At 37.0% G+C, this 16,678-nt stretch overlaps 1 protein-coding gene across 9 annotated transcripts in view; it reads left to right on the forward strand.

The window, feature by feature from the left end:
* The window catches only part of NOL4 (nucleolar protein 4), a 201,319-nt gene that overhangs the window by 158,524 nt on the left and 26,117 nt on the right, over window positions 1–16,678 (forward strand). For 8 of the 9 annotated variants that reach the window (XM_074899009.1, XM_074899011.1, XM_074899012.1 and 5 more), the window contains one exon: window positions 6,177–6,290. The exons of the other annotated variant lie outside the window; for it this stretch is intronic. In XM_074899009.1, the coding sequence (XP_074755110.1) occupies window positions 6,177–6,290 (114 nt within the window). The remainder of the gene's footprint in view (window positions 1–6,176; window positions 6,291–16,678) is intronic. 9 annotated transcript variants of the gene reach the window in all.

A 16,678-nucleotide genomic window follows, 5' to 3' on the forward strand; every position in this document is an offset into this window, starting at 1 on the left:
TTCTGCTAGTAAACTGCTATTGGAGTGTTCAATTCAATCCCCACCTAACTTAGAAGGAGTTAGCATGGTGATTTCTGGGGTTCTCTGTCACTCTGAAATGCCAGATAGATTTGGTATAGAGGTAATCTTACCTAAATTTGCTAGAAAAATTAGGTGACTTGGGCTCCCTCAGCAATCAATGAAGCTCTTGAACCAATCCAGAGGGGTTCATCCTCAGCTGTCTCATGAGTCAACTTCTGGAGATACCTGTTTTTTCAATGAAACAAAAAAGAAAACTAGATGATTAGTTCAGACAGAATGCTTGAGTTTTAGGTGGATAAAGTCAGCTGGATATTCTTTTGTTGTTCACATAAGTAATTTTAAATTTCCACTAGCCCCACTTGGCACAGCAGCAGCAGAACAGTGGTTGACTGGACTGTGTCACTTGCTTAACATTTAGGCGGGAATATGGATAACTTAAGATATATATGGGTATATTTAGGTGCTGTCATAATCAAGGTGCAACGCAAGTTTCAATTAAATGTACTTTAAAGCTGAAAACTTAAAAAAGTGATGTGAACATCACTGAATGTTTTAAAAAGCCTCTTCTGCCATTTAAGAAAATATCTCTTGTTATTTCTTTGAATTCCTTAGTAGGTACTACAGTTGAGTATCACAAGACTGCAAGACTGAGCAAAATACATCAAACCCAAGACTGAAATGCAGTGTTACAAGCTTTAAAATGCCAGTCCGGTTGTTCATATTTCACTATTGTGTACTAACAATTACAAAAGTACATCCAATAGAGTGCAGTACTGTACTTCGGTATGTAAATTTAAAAACACTCTTTGGAAGGCTTTCTGAATCCTTTGTAACTAACTCTGTAGTGTAGGATAGATCTGTGTCATACATTTCACTGCGTAAAAAAAAAATCTTATTTGAAGATAATGTGTACCCTGTCCTGTAAAGTATGTTGGATGTTTTCTATGAAAAATGCTATTTAGGTATTGCATACTGTTATAAATATGTTGGGGATTTTTAACACATTGTGTTAGATCTTAATTATTATGAAAGAGTTATGACAATTTTTCAATATTTCATCTTGGAAATGAACTGGTCTTACCTGAGGAAAAACCTGACTTGCAGGAGAGCACTTGGGATTATCATCTTGTTAGGAGCCCAACATGTGAAGGAGTCCTTAGTGGTACCTCTGAAAAAACTTAGTTACTGTCAGTGAGGCATCTTAGGCATTCTTCTTCACCTTCAGATGCCAAATCACTTTGAAAGATTTGGAACTATTTTTTTCCAAGTTTTAGTAATAGATAAAATATTTTCTCATTCACACATTTATATTAGAGTTCATACATTTATATTAGGATCTCTATGAACAAAATGAAGTAACTTGTATGTTTATGTGCTTGCAACTGTCTTATAGTGGAAGATCTCCTTTTCAGTGTTAATTGGTCTAAACTAGAAGGTAGTATTTATGCACAAATGCCAGGTTATAACGTTTGGTATTTTAGTGGGTGTGCATGGGTGCCCATTATCTGACAAAATAGATAGCTGTATTTTTCCAGAACTGAGTCAGACTGGTGATAACGTGTAAGAGTATCTAGACCAAGCTTCTCTATGACAACTTTGGCTTTTATTCATAGGTAAATACTGGATCTCACAAAAAATGCTAAGGTAGTAACTTTAGAGACAACAGATCTTTAACTGCAGGAGGACAGCATGTACAGCAGATCGGAAACTTCTTTTTGATGAATATACTGCTCCTAGTGGCTTAGACTGAAATATCATCTATCTATTATATCAGTAATTGGTAGATTTATACCAAAAATGTACCTTTAAAATTAGAACATAGTGGGGTTTTAGATTCCATATAGAAATAAAGAAATTGTGTGAACATGCCAAAAAGGGTATTTTTTGTTTCCCGTGAAGATACTGCAAAGGTACCTCACTTTAAACAGAAGACCTGGTGATACTGTATACAGTTGGTGTCCTGCAAATGGGTATTTTACAGCATACTGAAAGTGCTAGTCTTTTTTATGTTAAGGAATCGGAGATTATACTAATAGAACTAATTTCTAGAGAATCTGGGCCAAAGATTTCTGATTTCAACTACTAAAAAATCAGCGGTCTTGCAGGACTACTCCATAACTCCAGAAAGTCTTGTTGTAAGATGCTTTGATTTTGAGAGGCAGATCTAAAGCCCACCAAAGCCACAGAAAGATCTTTACTAGCTTTAATGTTCTTTAAAGCAGACCAACACTTATTTGACTACAAAGAAGTAGTGACTAATTTGATTTCTCAGTAAGAAATCTGCAAAAGTACATCTGTCAATAATTTGTACACTCTTCAGAAAGAGATAAGGGGATAAATGTATGAAGTCTTCATATCACTTTGCATGAAAATGATCTCTCTTAAAACCATGCAGAAGTTCCTGTCCAATATGGTATGTTTGTTCTTTGTTGTCGTCACCATCTACAGGTTCTGTGGTGGTCTCAGGAATCAGGTTTAAATAACCTTTAAATGCGATTTCAAATATGAGAGGACTAGAGGTGGTTGGTCATTTTCCCTTGGGCTACTGAGGGAATTTCAGCCACATCCTGAATGTTAGTCACTTCAAAAGATGTTAAAAACAGAGGCATCTGCGTGTACATGAAATCTAGCAGGTTTCCCTTACATCTTTTGTCAAAATACTTGTTGCCTATATCATGTTAAAAGCTGAACATTAGTTGTGTGTCAGCTGAAGAGATGTACAAAACCAAAAACCGGTGTGTGTTCAAAAAGTGGCTGCTGTTTTAGTGCAGTCACATGCTGTATCATGTTTGCAAGTAGATACAAAGGAATTCTGTATACCGCTGCTGTGTGATGGACAGAGGCATATAGTCTTCTCAGAAGGTCTGTATTAAGCTGTTTTCCAGATTCCCTCTAAGTTTTATTCATCTCTTCACCTGAAAGTTACTATAAAATTTTCACATGCCTCTCTTCTGTCACTGGTTCAAAACAAAAAAAAAAAATGTTATCCTGCCTTCTAATTTTGCCACGTAAATATCTTGTTTTGGTAGACTAAAGTTTAGAGGCTTGCTTCTTTTCTGTTCTTTTACACATGGGTAGTTCCAGCATAGTTATTTCCTGCTTTACATCACTGTGAAGTGAAAGAAATACCAGACTGGGGCTGTGAATGTTATGTATCAACACTAGGTGTGTTCTGCAAGTTAAAGCTGGTTGGGATTTTTTTGCTAATGCCTTTTGTTTTGTTTTGTTTTGTTTTGTTTTCTTTAAGAAATATTAGTTTGTCAAAGGTTTTCTGTTTTGACATAATTTAGTAAAATGGCATCTGGTTTCCTGCTAGTCCAGTGGGCAGGTTATGGATCCAGGGGTTGGGGGAGCCGGGGAGCCCTTGGAAATAAGGACTCTTTGGCTCCCACATTTCCTGCTGTAGTCCCAAACATGCAGGAGCCATCACTCAGCTCTCAGCTCTGCTGAGGGGAGTCTGGGAACCTAGAAAATGCTGGTTTGGCTGAGATCTGCTGGCTCCCTTCTGCAGAATTGAATGATGTTGCTTTTGTCATGTTTCCCAAGGTCTTTCTGTCTCACTCTCAGATAGGGAGTTGAGAAATGTTCAGAACCCCACAAGGACTGGGATGCTTGAGCTTCTTACAGAAGTGGTTTTATAGCTGGTAGCCATGACAGAAATCATGAATAACCAGAAGTATAGAAGATGAGGAAATTAAGCTAAGCCAGAAGGGGCCTCTGAGCTTAGAAGATGAGGCTATTAATTCAGTTTATTTAAAAATATATTTTTAAAAGTGGTTATTTCAAATAAATTTTTCCTCTTAGGCAGTCTTTTCAAAATTGATCTTTTTGACATTTCATGAATATGGCATTTCATGGAACAGAAAATCCTCTTTTAAACAGCTCTGCATTTAGTGACAGAGGAATGTGTTCATCTTCTCAGTCAGTGCCAGACTACTGCTCTGCCTGAGTTAAGTTGATGGAGCCCAAACCTTAATCAGATGATTTTTCTCCTGTGCTTTGTTACAGTGTCTTATTCCCCGGGTGACTCAACTGTGCATTCATTACATTATCCCTAAGGTTCACTCCAGATAGTTCTTGACATGAACATATCAACAGCTAGCTGCAGTGATGAGTGAGAGAAAGAGGAAAGTACTCCATTACCTGGAGGTTTCCTCATTTGTATACGTACTAACTTAGAGTTCAATATTTCAACAGTGAACTCATAACCACTGCACTCCATTTCAGAGAAAAGCGTGACTGCTTGATTTTTGTGGTAACTCTTTATTTTTTATTTTATAAAACACTTCAATAAACTTATTCTCTCCCATAAACAAATAAGATGGGGGAACTTGGGTTCATGTTACTTTTTGGTTAGAACATTTTTTGTCTCATATGTCACCTTCTGAAAAACTTACTCATTCCTCTGAGGAAGGTGTCTGTTTGTACTGTAATGTTAACTTCTGTAGTGACACCAGGGTTTAGCATCAGGGTCCTTCATCTCTTAGACTGATTTATTTTCAAAACTAGAAACAAGTTCAATAGTTTGTTCTGTCAAAACAATGCAAATATATTTTATTGTAGTATTGCAGCCTCTGATTGTCTTTCTTACACAGCTGTTACACTGATGCCAGAGAGCTTGTTCAGGTATGATTAGGGAGAAATAAGCCTATTGCACTAGTGAGGGAGACTTATAAATCCCTGTCTACTTCTAAAAGCTAGCTTGGCTTCTGGTCCCAGACAGACTGTAGTCCCATGCATTAGAGAAAGTACAACGTCAGATTAAAAACTGACATTCTGCAGGGCACATCCAAAGTCAATAAATTGACTTTAATTTTTAAAGGTAAAAAGGTAATATTAGTAATGGTTGGCTCCTCAGTTTCTGGAATGTTATGAAAACCATAAAATCATTTGAGCCAATATAATGAATCTGTCCTAAGGTTGTCTAAGAACTGAATGGAAATACTCCAAACTTTCTTCCAAAACTCCGTGACATTTCATAGAAGGTTCATATTTATGCTTTTGAGAGTAAGAAGGAAACTCTTCAGAAAAACCCAACCAAAAAACACAAGCAAAAACCCAACAACAAACAAAAAAATCCAAGCGGAAAACCCACACACTTGGCCAGTTCCTGGGTATAAATTTATATAGTACTTCTGAGTTCAGTGAAGCTTTGAAAATTTATGGAAGTTCAGAACCTGGTTCAATAAAGCTGGATTCTGTGGAATGGACTTATATGTATATCAGTATCTGTGTTATTATCCCCGTTTTCTTTATTTTCTTGGTAGTTCAAGATATCTCTTTGTATATTAATGATTAGTTTTATTGTGAGCTTCATCCTCCAGAAAGTTTGTTATGCATGTAATTAGGAGAAAAAGGTGTGTAAATAGTCTTCTTAATGAAATGGTAGGAAAGATCATATTGGCTTTCATAACCAAACGAAAAAGATTTTAGCATTCCCTTGGTTTTGGGAGATTTATTGCACCTTTAACCTAAAACATGTAAGTGCTATGAAATTAGTAATAAGAGGTTTCAGATTGGAAAAATGAACCATATCTAGTTGAACCACAAAATATCTATGGTGTTGGAAGGCTGGCATTATCAAAAGAAAAACAGATTTTTTTTTTTACATCATTTTAATCACATCAGTCATATTGCAGCAAGGAATGCAAATACTCATATACTACAGATTGAGACTGCTCTGAAATGTTCTGACAATCTGTTATGTTTTGAGTGATGTTTCAACCCTATCACTTGGGGTTTTTTGTTTTGTTTTTTTATGACTATAAAAAACCACTACTCATCTCTGTCACATGCTGTACAGGATAAAAAGCCTTTCAGTTTTCTTAACAAGATTCAGACGGCCAGAGTGCTGCTGGAACGCAGAGAATATGCCACTGTCTGTTCAAAGTACAGTTTAATGAGCCAGACTAAACACACTGGACAATAGAGCTGTGGGGGGAAAGGGCTTCTCGTGGATCTGTGGATCAGCTGCAGCTTTAACATCTAACTAGTTTCATTTTTCATCTTTACAAGTTCCATTTCCCTGTTTTGTTGGTATAAACTGCATTTCAATGAGTGGACTTTCCTGTCTAGGTGATGGTATTGTGTGTTTTGAAAAAGGATATCGTGGATTATGCTAGAAATAATTTCTGTGTTTCTTTTTTCTCTCATAGTCACGACCTATTCCCTCACACCTTACTTCAGCAGTTGCAGAGAGTATCCTGGCTTCCGCCTGTGAGAGTGAAAGCAGAAATGCTGCAAAAAGGATGCGGTTGGATAGACAGCAGGTACTGTGTTGTTTGGGGGTCTACCACATCCATATTTATAAATGCACTGGACTCATTTACATGGGATGCCATGCAGAAGGGTGGTGCAATCCCTTATATATTTCTTGCTAGCAAGAATAATTAAAATACAAAAGCTGTAGTTCTTTAAATGAATACACAAGCATGTCTTTGTCTATATTTACATAAGCTGAATGAGGGTGTCTAATATATTTATAATCTGTAGCTGGATAAAACTGTATATTTGCTTTTTAATGGTTGTAGATTTTGAAGGCATAGTGTGTAATCTGCAAACTAGAATTAAAAGGAACAGAACATACAGTATATATAATTTACATAAATAACAGAAATGGTGCATGTATCCATGAGTCAGTCTGTTTATCTGTGCACATATTATCTTTCAAAATGTATATGCATTTGTAAATATAAGGTGAAATAGTGTAAGTTTCTGAAAATACGTATTTGCCTGAAACAGAAAAGTTATTGTGTTATATAGCAAAATGCTGTCAATTAACTTATTAGGGAGTTTTTAAGGCTTATATCAATATTTTAATTTTTATTGTGTGATTATCCACCTATTATAGTGCATGTCAGGAATTAATTATTTTTAATTTGCTGAGAATTGCATCTTTTCTTTGTTTTTTAATATCAAACCAGTAGTTCATTCCAGAGTTTTAGCTGCTCTACAGATACAGTGAATGTCGAACATCCTATTGCAGAGACTGTTTGCTTTATTTCTCTTAATGATTACAACAAAGTCAAATTTTAGCAATAGCTCGGATGAACTTTGTGTAAAAGAGCATTTTCCTTTCATACATAGTCCATTGAGTTCTTTCCATCATGCCCTAACTGAATAAAGGATTCCTACTACTATCCCTGGAACACTGATAGTTCAGCATCTGGGAGTAGATATTGCTATTTCTTTTTACTATTATATTTTTGGCTAGTATTTTCATTATGGTGGTATATTTCCCTTAAAATTTACAAATAACATGGAATGTCAAAGCACTGTAATGTTGAGTATGGCTCAGTTTAGAAGTAAAGCTCATTAAGATTCTGCAGGTTTTATATTCTCTCATTTTTTCTCTGATTTTTCAGTAACAATTAAATTTTTAAAAAAAAAGCTACAAAGTCGATGTGCTTACTCCAAGAACTAGAAAAGACTTGTGCAAACATCAGTTACTTTCATTGCACAAAACCAGTGGCTCAATTCCTTGGTCCAGCCAGAGTGAGGCAGTGTGTTCGAGTGATTTAAATGAGAATTCCGTAATACTCACAAGGGAACCAGAGACCCGTTGAAACAAAAACAATTTTAAAACTGTAGACAGAATTTTAAAAGCCTATTTTTTTCTTTTATTTGTGGTATTACTATCACAGAAGGATTTGGGAACAGTTCTTGTTGAGGGGAAAGGTATTTCTTTACTTTTCATTACAGAATTAAAAATCTGTAGGCATAATGGCTCCAAACTGATCACTTTAATTACAATCATGATGTTAAAGTAGCAAAGCTGCCTACAAAGAACAGGTGTTGGATTATGCTTCCTTCAGCTCTGCCCTCTTTTTGCCAGTGAGTTCTGGGAACACTGTGGAGACAGTTGCAAATAGCACCAGCCATTTGATTCAGCAAGCAATAAATTAGCTGAGCTGATGTAGCTTTGGTGCTTGCAAAACTATTTGTGAATTTAGGATAGATTTGCTGAATAGTTTTGGCTGGAAAAAAATATGGGAATGTGTGTTAGGTAGCTCCATAAAACTTATAGTGAGAAATTTACCCTGCAGGGTGAAATAGTTAAGTCTTTAGAGCAGAAAACCTTGGTTCTAGCTCCAGTTCCGTTGAAATGTAATAATTTATTAAATAGCATTAGCAAAATAGACTGAGAGCAACGCATTCCAGAATATTTCTGAGTGGGGTATTTAACACACACTGCTGTGCTCGGTTCTTATGCTGAGGTGGGAAGTGGACCTGTATCTTCACAACCAGCGAGAGTGCCTTATAGGTAAAAGGATTCTGTCCTTCTCCTCTTCCTATTTCTTCCTTTTACTTACTTTTAAATTTCCTTCATTTTTCTTACATATATCCAAAATGAAATATTTTCATTGGATTTTTTTTCTTAAACAGAAAAAGGTTGAAAGCATTCAGTTCAGCATGTTGTTTTTACTTTTCATCACTCAAAAAAAAAAATTAAAAAAAAAAGCAGCATTGTTTTCTTGTTAGCATGTCTCTACTTTTCCTTTTTAAACATAATTTTTCAAAATTGGGCATTATACTGATGAGTGGACTGAGGCTTTCAGTGGAAATTTGGGACAAGGAAAGTGGAAATAAGATCTGGATAATGAAAAGTACCACTTCATAAAATATATCAAGAGACCAATGGAGGACAAGCATTAGACAGTCCTGGAAAGTAGATTGTTAAGAGGATCTGGTAAGAGCACTCATTCATCACTTCTCCTCAGAGCTGACTGGAAGCATTGCATTAAAGGTGTTTTATTCTTCCACGCAGCACAGTGAAGGTCTGCCTTTTATTCTCCAGAGGGGTGGTCTGCCTCAAAGTGAGATGTAATTTGCATCCCCACCACCACCTTTTTCAGAATATTACCCATAAAACATGAATGTATTAAGAACACATTGTTATACCCAATCCTGAAGCTAAGACAAAACTTCAGCAGCTTCTTGAACTCCTTTTCTTGTCTTGTGTATGCTTTTTCCTCTTCTTCTCCATTTCTCCTTCTGTCCCTGGCACCACATGATCCCTGAGTGGGAAGTTCTGAGCATGTTGCCTCTATGTCCCTAATGGAAGTCTGTACTTCAGTAAAATAATATGGATTTCCAAACTAATTATGTTTTTGCCTACAGTGTTAATTTTAGCAGTGGTTTGGTGAAAAACCATCTCAATTATTGCTCAGCAAAAAGAAACAGCTTAAAAGTCAAAACTATGGAAACTTCTAAGAGCTAATTTTTTATTTTGAACAGATAAAGTATTGGCCATACTCATGAGTATTAGCTGTTTCTTTCACAGGTATTAACCATGAAGGGTTGGCTTTACATACCTATAATCCTGTGCACAGATTTGTTATTTCTTCAGAAGAAACCTCTCCAAAGTGTGTGTGTGTCTGCACACACACAAATTCTGCACCTTATGAATGTCTTTCTAGAAGCATTTCTGACAGCTGAAGTGCTTAATATAGCCCTGGTCTTGGGTTATTCATAGAATCACAGAATCATTCAGGTTGGAAAAGACCCTTGGGATCATCAAGTCCAACCATCAGCCTCACTCTACAAAGTTCTCCCCTACACCATATCCCCCAACATCTCATCTAAACGACCTTAAACACATCCAGGGATGGTGACTCCACCACCTCCCTGGGCAGCCTATTCCACTGTCTGACCACTCTCTCTGTGAAATTTTTTTTCCTAATGTCCAGTCTAAACCTCCACTGTTGCAGTTTAAAGCCATTCCCCCTTGTCTGTCACTAATCACCTGTGAGAAGGCACCAGCACCAACCTCTCTACAATGTCCTTTCAGGTAGCTGTAGAGAGTGATGAGGTCTCCCCTCAGCCTTCTCTTCCTCAAACTGAACAGTCCCAGCTCCCTCAATCTCTCTTCCTAGGATTTGTTCTCCAGGCCCTTCACCAGCTTTGTTGCCCTCCTCTGCACTTGCTCCAAATATTATTAAGTCTGATAAAGTTAAGTCTAAAGCAGAAAGAAGCCATGCTTCTACCTGTATGCCTTAAATTCCACTTATGTGATCTTTGTATTGCCTAACTCAAGGCTGAAAATTTCTGCCCACAAAATTCCAATTTTAAAAATAAGTTAATGATAACTGGTCTCACTGGCATCAATTGCTTATTTTAAAAATTTGTTTCTTTCATGGCAATGAATTTATTTCGTAATGGGAATATCAATGTGATCTTGCCTGTCAGGAAACTAGTAACTTCCCATAGTTTTTAAAACCACAACAGTAAAAGCATTGTCAGTTTCTGAGACTTCTCTGTAAGGAATATAAATGTGTTTACTAGGTCATGGTAGTTTGGACTATAATGGTTTGGCTGTCTGACGGTGTTAGATGTTACTCAAGTGCTCTCTTTAGCTTCAGGGCATTTTCATTATCTTGAGATCAAGCTCTGTTGGTTGGGCAGTAGCTTAAGTGCTGAGAAATTATATATTTGATACCTGTTACCCGACTGAAGAGTTCTGTCTCTTATACTTTTTAACTTTGCCTGGTAGTAAAAATAATTTATTCCCTTGCACAAATTTTATAGATTTATGTATTGAAATTGTATAGGTTTACTGATACTACTGCCAAACAGTGTAATGCTCATGTCACAGGGCTAGATTTGGTTGATCTTCCTCAGGCCATATCAGGCAGTGGGTACAGAGGCAATGCAGAGCTTTTGTCTTGCTCTGCAAATCATCTCTGCTGAGTCTGGATACTGAAAAATAGTAACTCCAATCTTGAATTTTGAGGACTTTTTTCATCACAGCTGATAAAAAATACAGAAACAATAATTGGATTGACCTTCATGACTTGCTTCAGTCGAAGATAGGAGAGGCATTATCTGAATCCTTAAGATTTCCTGTGCTTCTGAGTGATATCTTGTGATGCTCTCCTGGGAAAATTACTTCTCTAGCAATATTCAGTGTGAAGCAGTTGCACTGATGTGGAAGTTCTGGACTACTATCAACAAGACAGTCATTAAACAAATTAAACAGAGCTAAAATACAGCCTTTTTTTACATGCATTCATTATGTATGGTGAACGGGATGACTTCTTGTGTTGTGTCCTTCACAAACCAAATTGAGTCCTGGTTGGGCAAAATAAGAATGGCTAAATAAGTAGAAAAATCTGGAAAAAATCATCCTCTCATTACTGTCCTGGGCAGTGAACAGAGATTGGGATGCCTGTTTTGTGGGCTGCTGCTGTAGAGCCCTCGGCTCTGCGGCTCTACTTGTTGTCGATCGCAGAAATGGAAGTTTTGTTTTAAGTGGTTAACCATTTTTTAATGGTTACCAGTCTTTGCTTTTTCAGAACAGGTATGTGTGTGGTGTAGTTTTTATAAAACCTCATCATAAAACAGCCTGGACCAGTGTTGGGCTATGGTACTCTGTGGAAAGTGGAGGTGGACTAGTCTTGGTACTGTCCTGTCTGAAATCAAAAAGACCTATGAAAAATCTTCAAGGAAAGATCTAAGAGGAAATAGTAGTTTATATAAATCAGTGTGTGACAGGACCTGCCTCTTTATTTTTCCTAAGGAAGATGAAAAGGTGAAATCTTCCTTTGGAAAAGCAAGTAAGAATGATGCTAGGAAAGAATTGCCTTCACCTTTATTTGGACACAAGTTTATTTTTTATAACAGCTGCCTTTTGTTTCATTGTTTTGTTTTTTAGAATTAATTCTTTTTACATGCTATCATGATGTAAACTTAATGACTAAGCATTTTTCTTCTAATTGAAATAAGAAGTCTTTGGCCATCAAGACAAAATGTCAGCACCTGGGAGCAAGCAAGAAGGATAAATATGGGAAAGCAGGAGAAGAACTGAATCATAGAACAGTATGTCTGTAGAAGTGTATGAACCTTTTTATGGACATGTCGTGTATAATCAACCAGATAATTTAGAAAATTGATCTAGCTTCATTTGCACCATGTTGATTTGTATCAGTTAGGAATCTGGACCTCTGAGAATATTTATATTTGTGGATAGGACAATAGTGGTCAAATAGGACTGTGAAGCCAGTGGACTGGATTCTCTCCTGGATTCAGTCCATGTTATTTTAGCAATTTGACCTCTATTTCAGTGAATAATGTCATGGAAGGGCTACCATAGCATGCAGAGCTTTCTGGTCAACCAGAGGAGTGAGTTACATACACTTCCTTTCATCCAAGTCATCAGACATGCAATGTATGATTCTTTTGTAGTTAAGAAGAAAATGAAAGTTCTCTTACATATCTCCTGTCCTAATAAAGGCATTTCTCAGGCAGAGCTGTTTTTTTTAAATCAGTAGGCTCTTCACAGAGTGCTTGTCAGTCAATATTTTATAGAATATACATAAGGAAAATGTTTTCTGCATTTTCTTTTTTTTTTTTTAAATTGGAATTTAAAGAGTATAGTTTATTTTCATTCCAGAGACTAGGTGAAAATAAGTCATAGAACTTTATAGCCTGACAAAGGTGTTGTCCTCATGCCTTCACTGCACAGACATCAGAATAGTACTTTTCTTGTAAAATTCATAATTTCTTTAGTTTGACTTAATTCAACTAATTTTTATCACTATCTACAAGGCAAATGGAAGATAATACAATGAAGCTATTAGGATATCTGTTAATCTCCAAGTGCACATGGGAGACAATTTCCCTTTCACTGAACAAACCAGTTATATGCAGATTTACATTAATTCCTCACATGAGCTCATATTTGGAGATGGATGCAAGACAACTTTGAAGTTGTGAGAGTATTACTTCTTCTCTATCTCTGCTTCAATTATTTTACTCTCTGCTAGGCATCTCAATATAAGTTCCCTCAATAGAAATATTAAATGTCTTTTTTAATCATAAGGTTAAAAGATATGATGTAATATTAGGATAAATAAGATTAGGATAAATGTGTGGGTTACATTTCTGTGTCTTGTGAAAGCCACCAGTTTCTTTAATAATAAAAGCTAAAAGTAAAAAACAATCTTTGATTATTTGAGCTTTTCAAGTTGATAAGAGCAAGTCCACACAGTGTGCACAGACTATCATGCACTATGATGCTATGAAGCAGTTCTTTATGATAAACACTGAATGCAGTTTTTAAGAAACCTCTCATCAAGATGACAGCTATAATTTTTTCCATGCTGTGATTTGTAACCAGGCAAATTAAATATCAATAATCATCATGGTGGAGTGAAAGATAATATCTAAACCCCAAGGAAGAGAAAGTTTAATGATCCCAGGTTTACACTGAAACATAAATGAACATAAATTTGCTAATAGGCACTTTAAACACATTCTTCACCCCTATCCTAGTTTGGGGGATAAAGGGAAGGCAAATGTAAAGTTTTCAGTGCTTTAGTAGCATATGAATAGGGTGTTAAGAATATTGCAATATTTAGTAATTTTAACAATATTGCTTTTAGCTGTTAGAGGAGTAGGAGTAGGTGGCTATTAGGTTTCTGACAAAGCAATTATGGCCTAGACACATATGCTGGGAGCTGACCTGACATTTGCCTCTGGATAGTTGTCATAGCAGCAACCTGAATAGAGCAGCTTGATACAAGTGCTGGTTGCAGACTGGGTACAGGTTCTGTGCTAATGCATACATCTGAATATTAATAAAAGTGCACATGTACTGCCACTTGGAAATCACCACTACTGTGTTTCCTTCCATTTATATCTAATTCCTAAATGTTCATTTTTAAAGAAATTGAGGTTTGTAAGGAGATGTTAATGATCTGCCTCCATACAATTTCTGGTGCTATTTCTCTGCATGTAACTAGGGGGTTGACCTAACGAAAGACTCTTCAAGCACAGTTTTGTTAACAAAAAAAAAAAATATCTGGCTGTTGCAGACCAGGAGCAGTTTGTGTCTCGAATAAGAAGGAAGGAAATTACTGATGGACAAATTACAGGTAATTGTAAAACTGTTTTGGAAGAAACTAATTAAAAATCTGAATTGCATTGAGGGCATGGACCTCCACTGCAGGATCACTGTATCTGGCTTTTAGCAGTGTGGGGGAAGAGACCTTAAAACCTTTATATTTTGAGGACAGAGAATTTGTGTTTCAGCTGTGCCACTAATGCACAGCTTCTAAATCTTGACCCTGAGCAGGTATTTTTTGTATTACTCTTCAGACAGCAGGAAAGAAGGAAGAAGGATATATATTTGTGTCCCCGTATGTATGTTGTTGTTCTCCTTCCTGATCAATGCGTACTGCAGCTGCCAGCAGGAAGGAACAAATTGTAGGGTTCTTAAATGCTCTCTTTCTTCTGTTACTTGTATTGTCTGATTTTGTATCAAGGGCAGACTTGGACAATATTGGTTACAGAAAAAGGAATTATGCAAAAATATCTCTGCTGGAGAATGCCCTGATAAGGCAGTGCTTCTGTGACAGAAGGCTGCAAATTCAGAGAGAGCACGGAAAAGTGGGTTTGTTTCAAGGAAATGGAGTCCTTGCCACAGCTATTCAATACACAGGAAAAGCACACCAACTATACATCCTTGTTAGAGGTGGAGGAGAAAGCATCAGGAGTTCCCTTCCTCTTGGGTTTCACAAAGCCTAATTTGCTCTAGAGGATGGGAAAGAAAAGGCACTTCATCCGTGCTGACCACAAGTGGCACCAGTACGGAGGGATGGGGCCATGTCCTTGCTCTGCTGTATATTTACATACGACCTGAAAAATTCCATCTCAGAGTGATTTTTACTTCAGAATGGGAGGCTTATGGAGTCTTAGATAATAGAAAAGAGCAAAGGGAAGCAGATAGTTCACTTAACATAAAGCAAACAAATAGAAATTGGTATCCCAAAAACCACAGGAGGCAAAAGTCACTTTAACTTTCAAAGAGCTCAACGCCTCTTACACTACAGAAGCTTTATTAATAATAGCTTTTTGTATTCAGACATCTCTTTGTGATTTGGTATTTAATAGGGATCAGAGTGATTTCTGTACTTCAGTACTTTATCCTTTTTTATCTGTGTTCAAAATGATCACTAAGACGACTGTAACGTCCTTGGATATCCACATGCTAGTTTGCATTTCAGGCCTTGTTCATTTCCATCATTTCTCGACCTAATGATTATTTTACTTCTGAGTTGGTCTTTCGTTTGCTTTTGTGGTTCTAAATGATATGCTTTAACCACTGAGGCACAAAATGTTATGCAGGCACCGTTTAGCTGCATGTGGATTATTGTCAAGAGATCAAATTATGTATTAGTATTGGGAAACTTAGCTTTCTACCCAGAATGCACTGTCCATATTGTCAAGGGGAAGAAAATAAGCGGTATGCATTGTAATTTTAAATCCTGCTGCCTTTCAAGGCAGTGGCAAAATTCCTGATTTCAGCAGTGCTGGATAGGGTTCTGTCATTAGCAGATGCAGCTGGAAGGGACTGCTGATATCACAGGGCAACCCCCCTCCCTCCATGCTCCAGCCCAACCTACATTAAATTTACCACATGTATTGGAAAGGAATAATGTGCAAGGCATGCAATTGCAAGTGATTTCATGCTTTGGATTTACAGTGAGGCCCTAAGGTGAGCAGCTAATTTTTCACCTCAACACAGAGATCGTTAAATTAGAAAATGCTTTATTTTTCCAGGCTCTTTGTGCTGAGTATATATGGTTGAATTTCAAGCTGCTGATTTCAGAGAACACTTTGAACACCCTGAGCTGCAATAAGACCTTGATTGTGAAGTAAAATTGATGCCAGTGTAAGTTTTCTGTTCTGGAGGTTGATAAAAATGAAGACTCAAAGATGGAGTGTCAGGTTGTTTCTTGGACAGGAACTTTTAAACAACCTTATCCCCCTTCCTGTCATAAGTGGAATGAAAATGAACAGGGACCAGAACAACCTTCTTCTCTGTGTCTTCAGTATCCATCTCCTGTCAAGGAAGCAGAAGAGGAAAGGCTGGTCAAAATGTAGATATAAAAGTTTTCTCCTCAGGCCCAAAGATGGAGGTTTTGAAGTCAGGGCTTTTGTTCTTCCTGTTCCCATGTTGAAAGCCAGGAAGAGAGAGCTTTTTACTTATCCCTCCCTTTCATATGGCAAGAAGATATTCAATGTGAAGAATTTTCTTGCCTTCACATGTTTCTAGCACAGAGACAAGTATGTTAAAACCATGATTTTGGTTTTCCCTTCCTGTGTTTAGCTATCGACTTCATTGCACACATCCTCCTGCCTACATCACAGGCAAGGAATATTTCTGGCGAGTAAATCCCTGTTGTCATGCAGAGTTTGGGCCAGTTTAATGAAATCAATGCAAACCCACTATGCATGTGCAACTTCTTATTTTTCAAGAGAGGTGTGTTTTGGTTAATGAATTACTAGAGGTAGAAGGCTTTAAACAATCATAAATTACTCCTAAATTCAAAACATCAGTTGCACAATGGATTCAGATATATTCCTCAGTTAGAATAGTGCAGTTTACCACACAGAAAAGATATGTAGAAATGAACACAGACTGCTTATGTTTGGTAGCCGGAACATGTTTGTGATTCAACAACTGGCTTGAAGTCCCTAAACTAAATTTAGAAACATATTTTTCTAAGAAAAAATTAAAATATATAATAAGCTGTGGGAGCAGGAGCTGAGTGCATTGCCTGGGAGCAGCACCAGCTGCTAAAGAGGCTAGGCACAGGGCAAGGCAGCCAAGCAGGCTGTGGCCAGCAGCCCAGGCATCGTGCCAGAAGAATCC

Source organism: Athene noctua, chromosome 2 (genome assembly GCF_965140245.1).
Source record: "Athene noctua chromosome 2, bAthNoc1.hap1.1, whole genome shotgun sequence".
Classification (NCBI taxonomy): domain Eukaryota; kingdom Metazoa; phylum Chordata; class Aves; order Strigiformes; family Strigidae; genus Athene; species Athene noctua.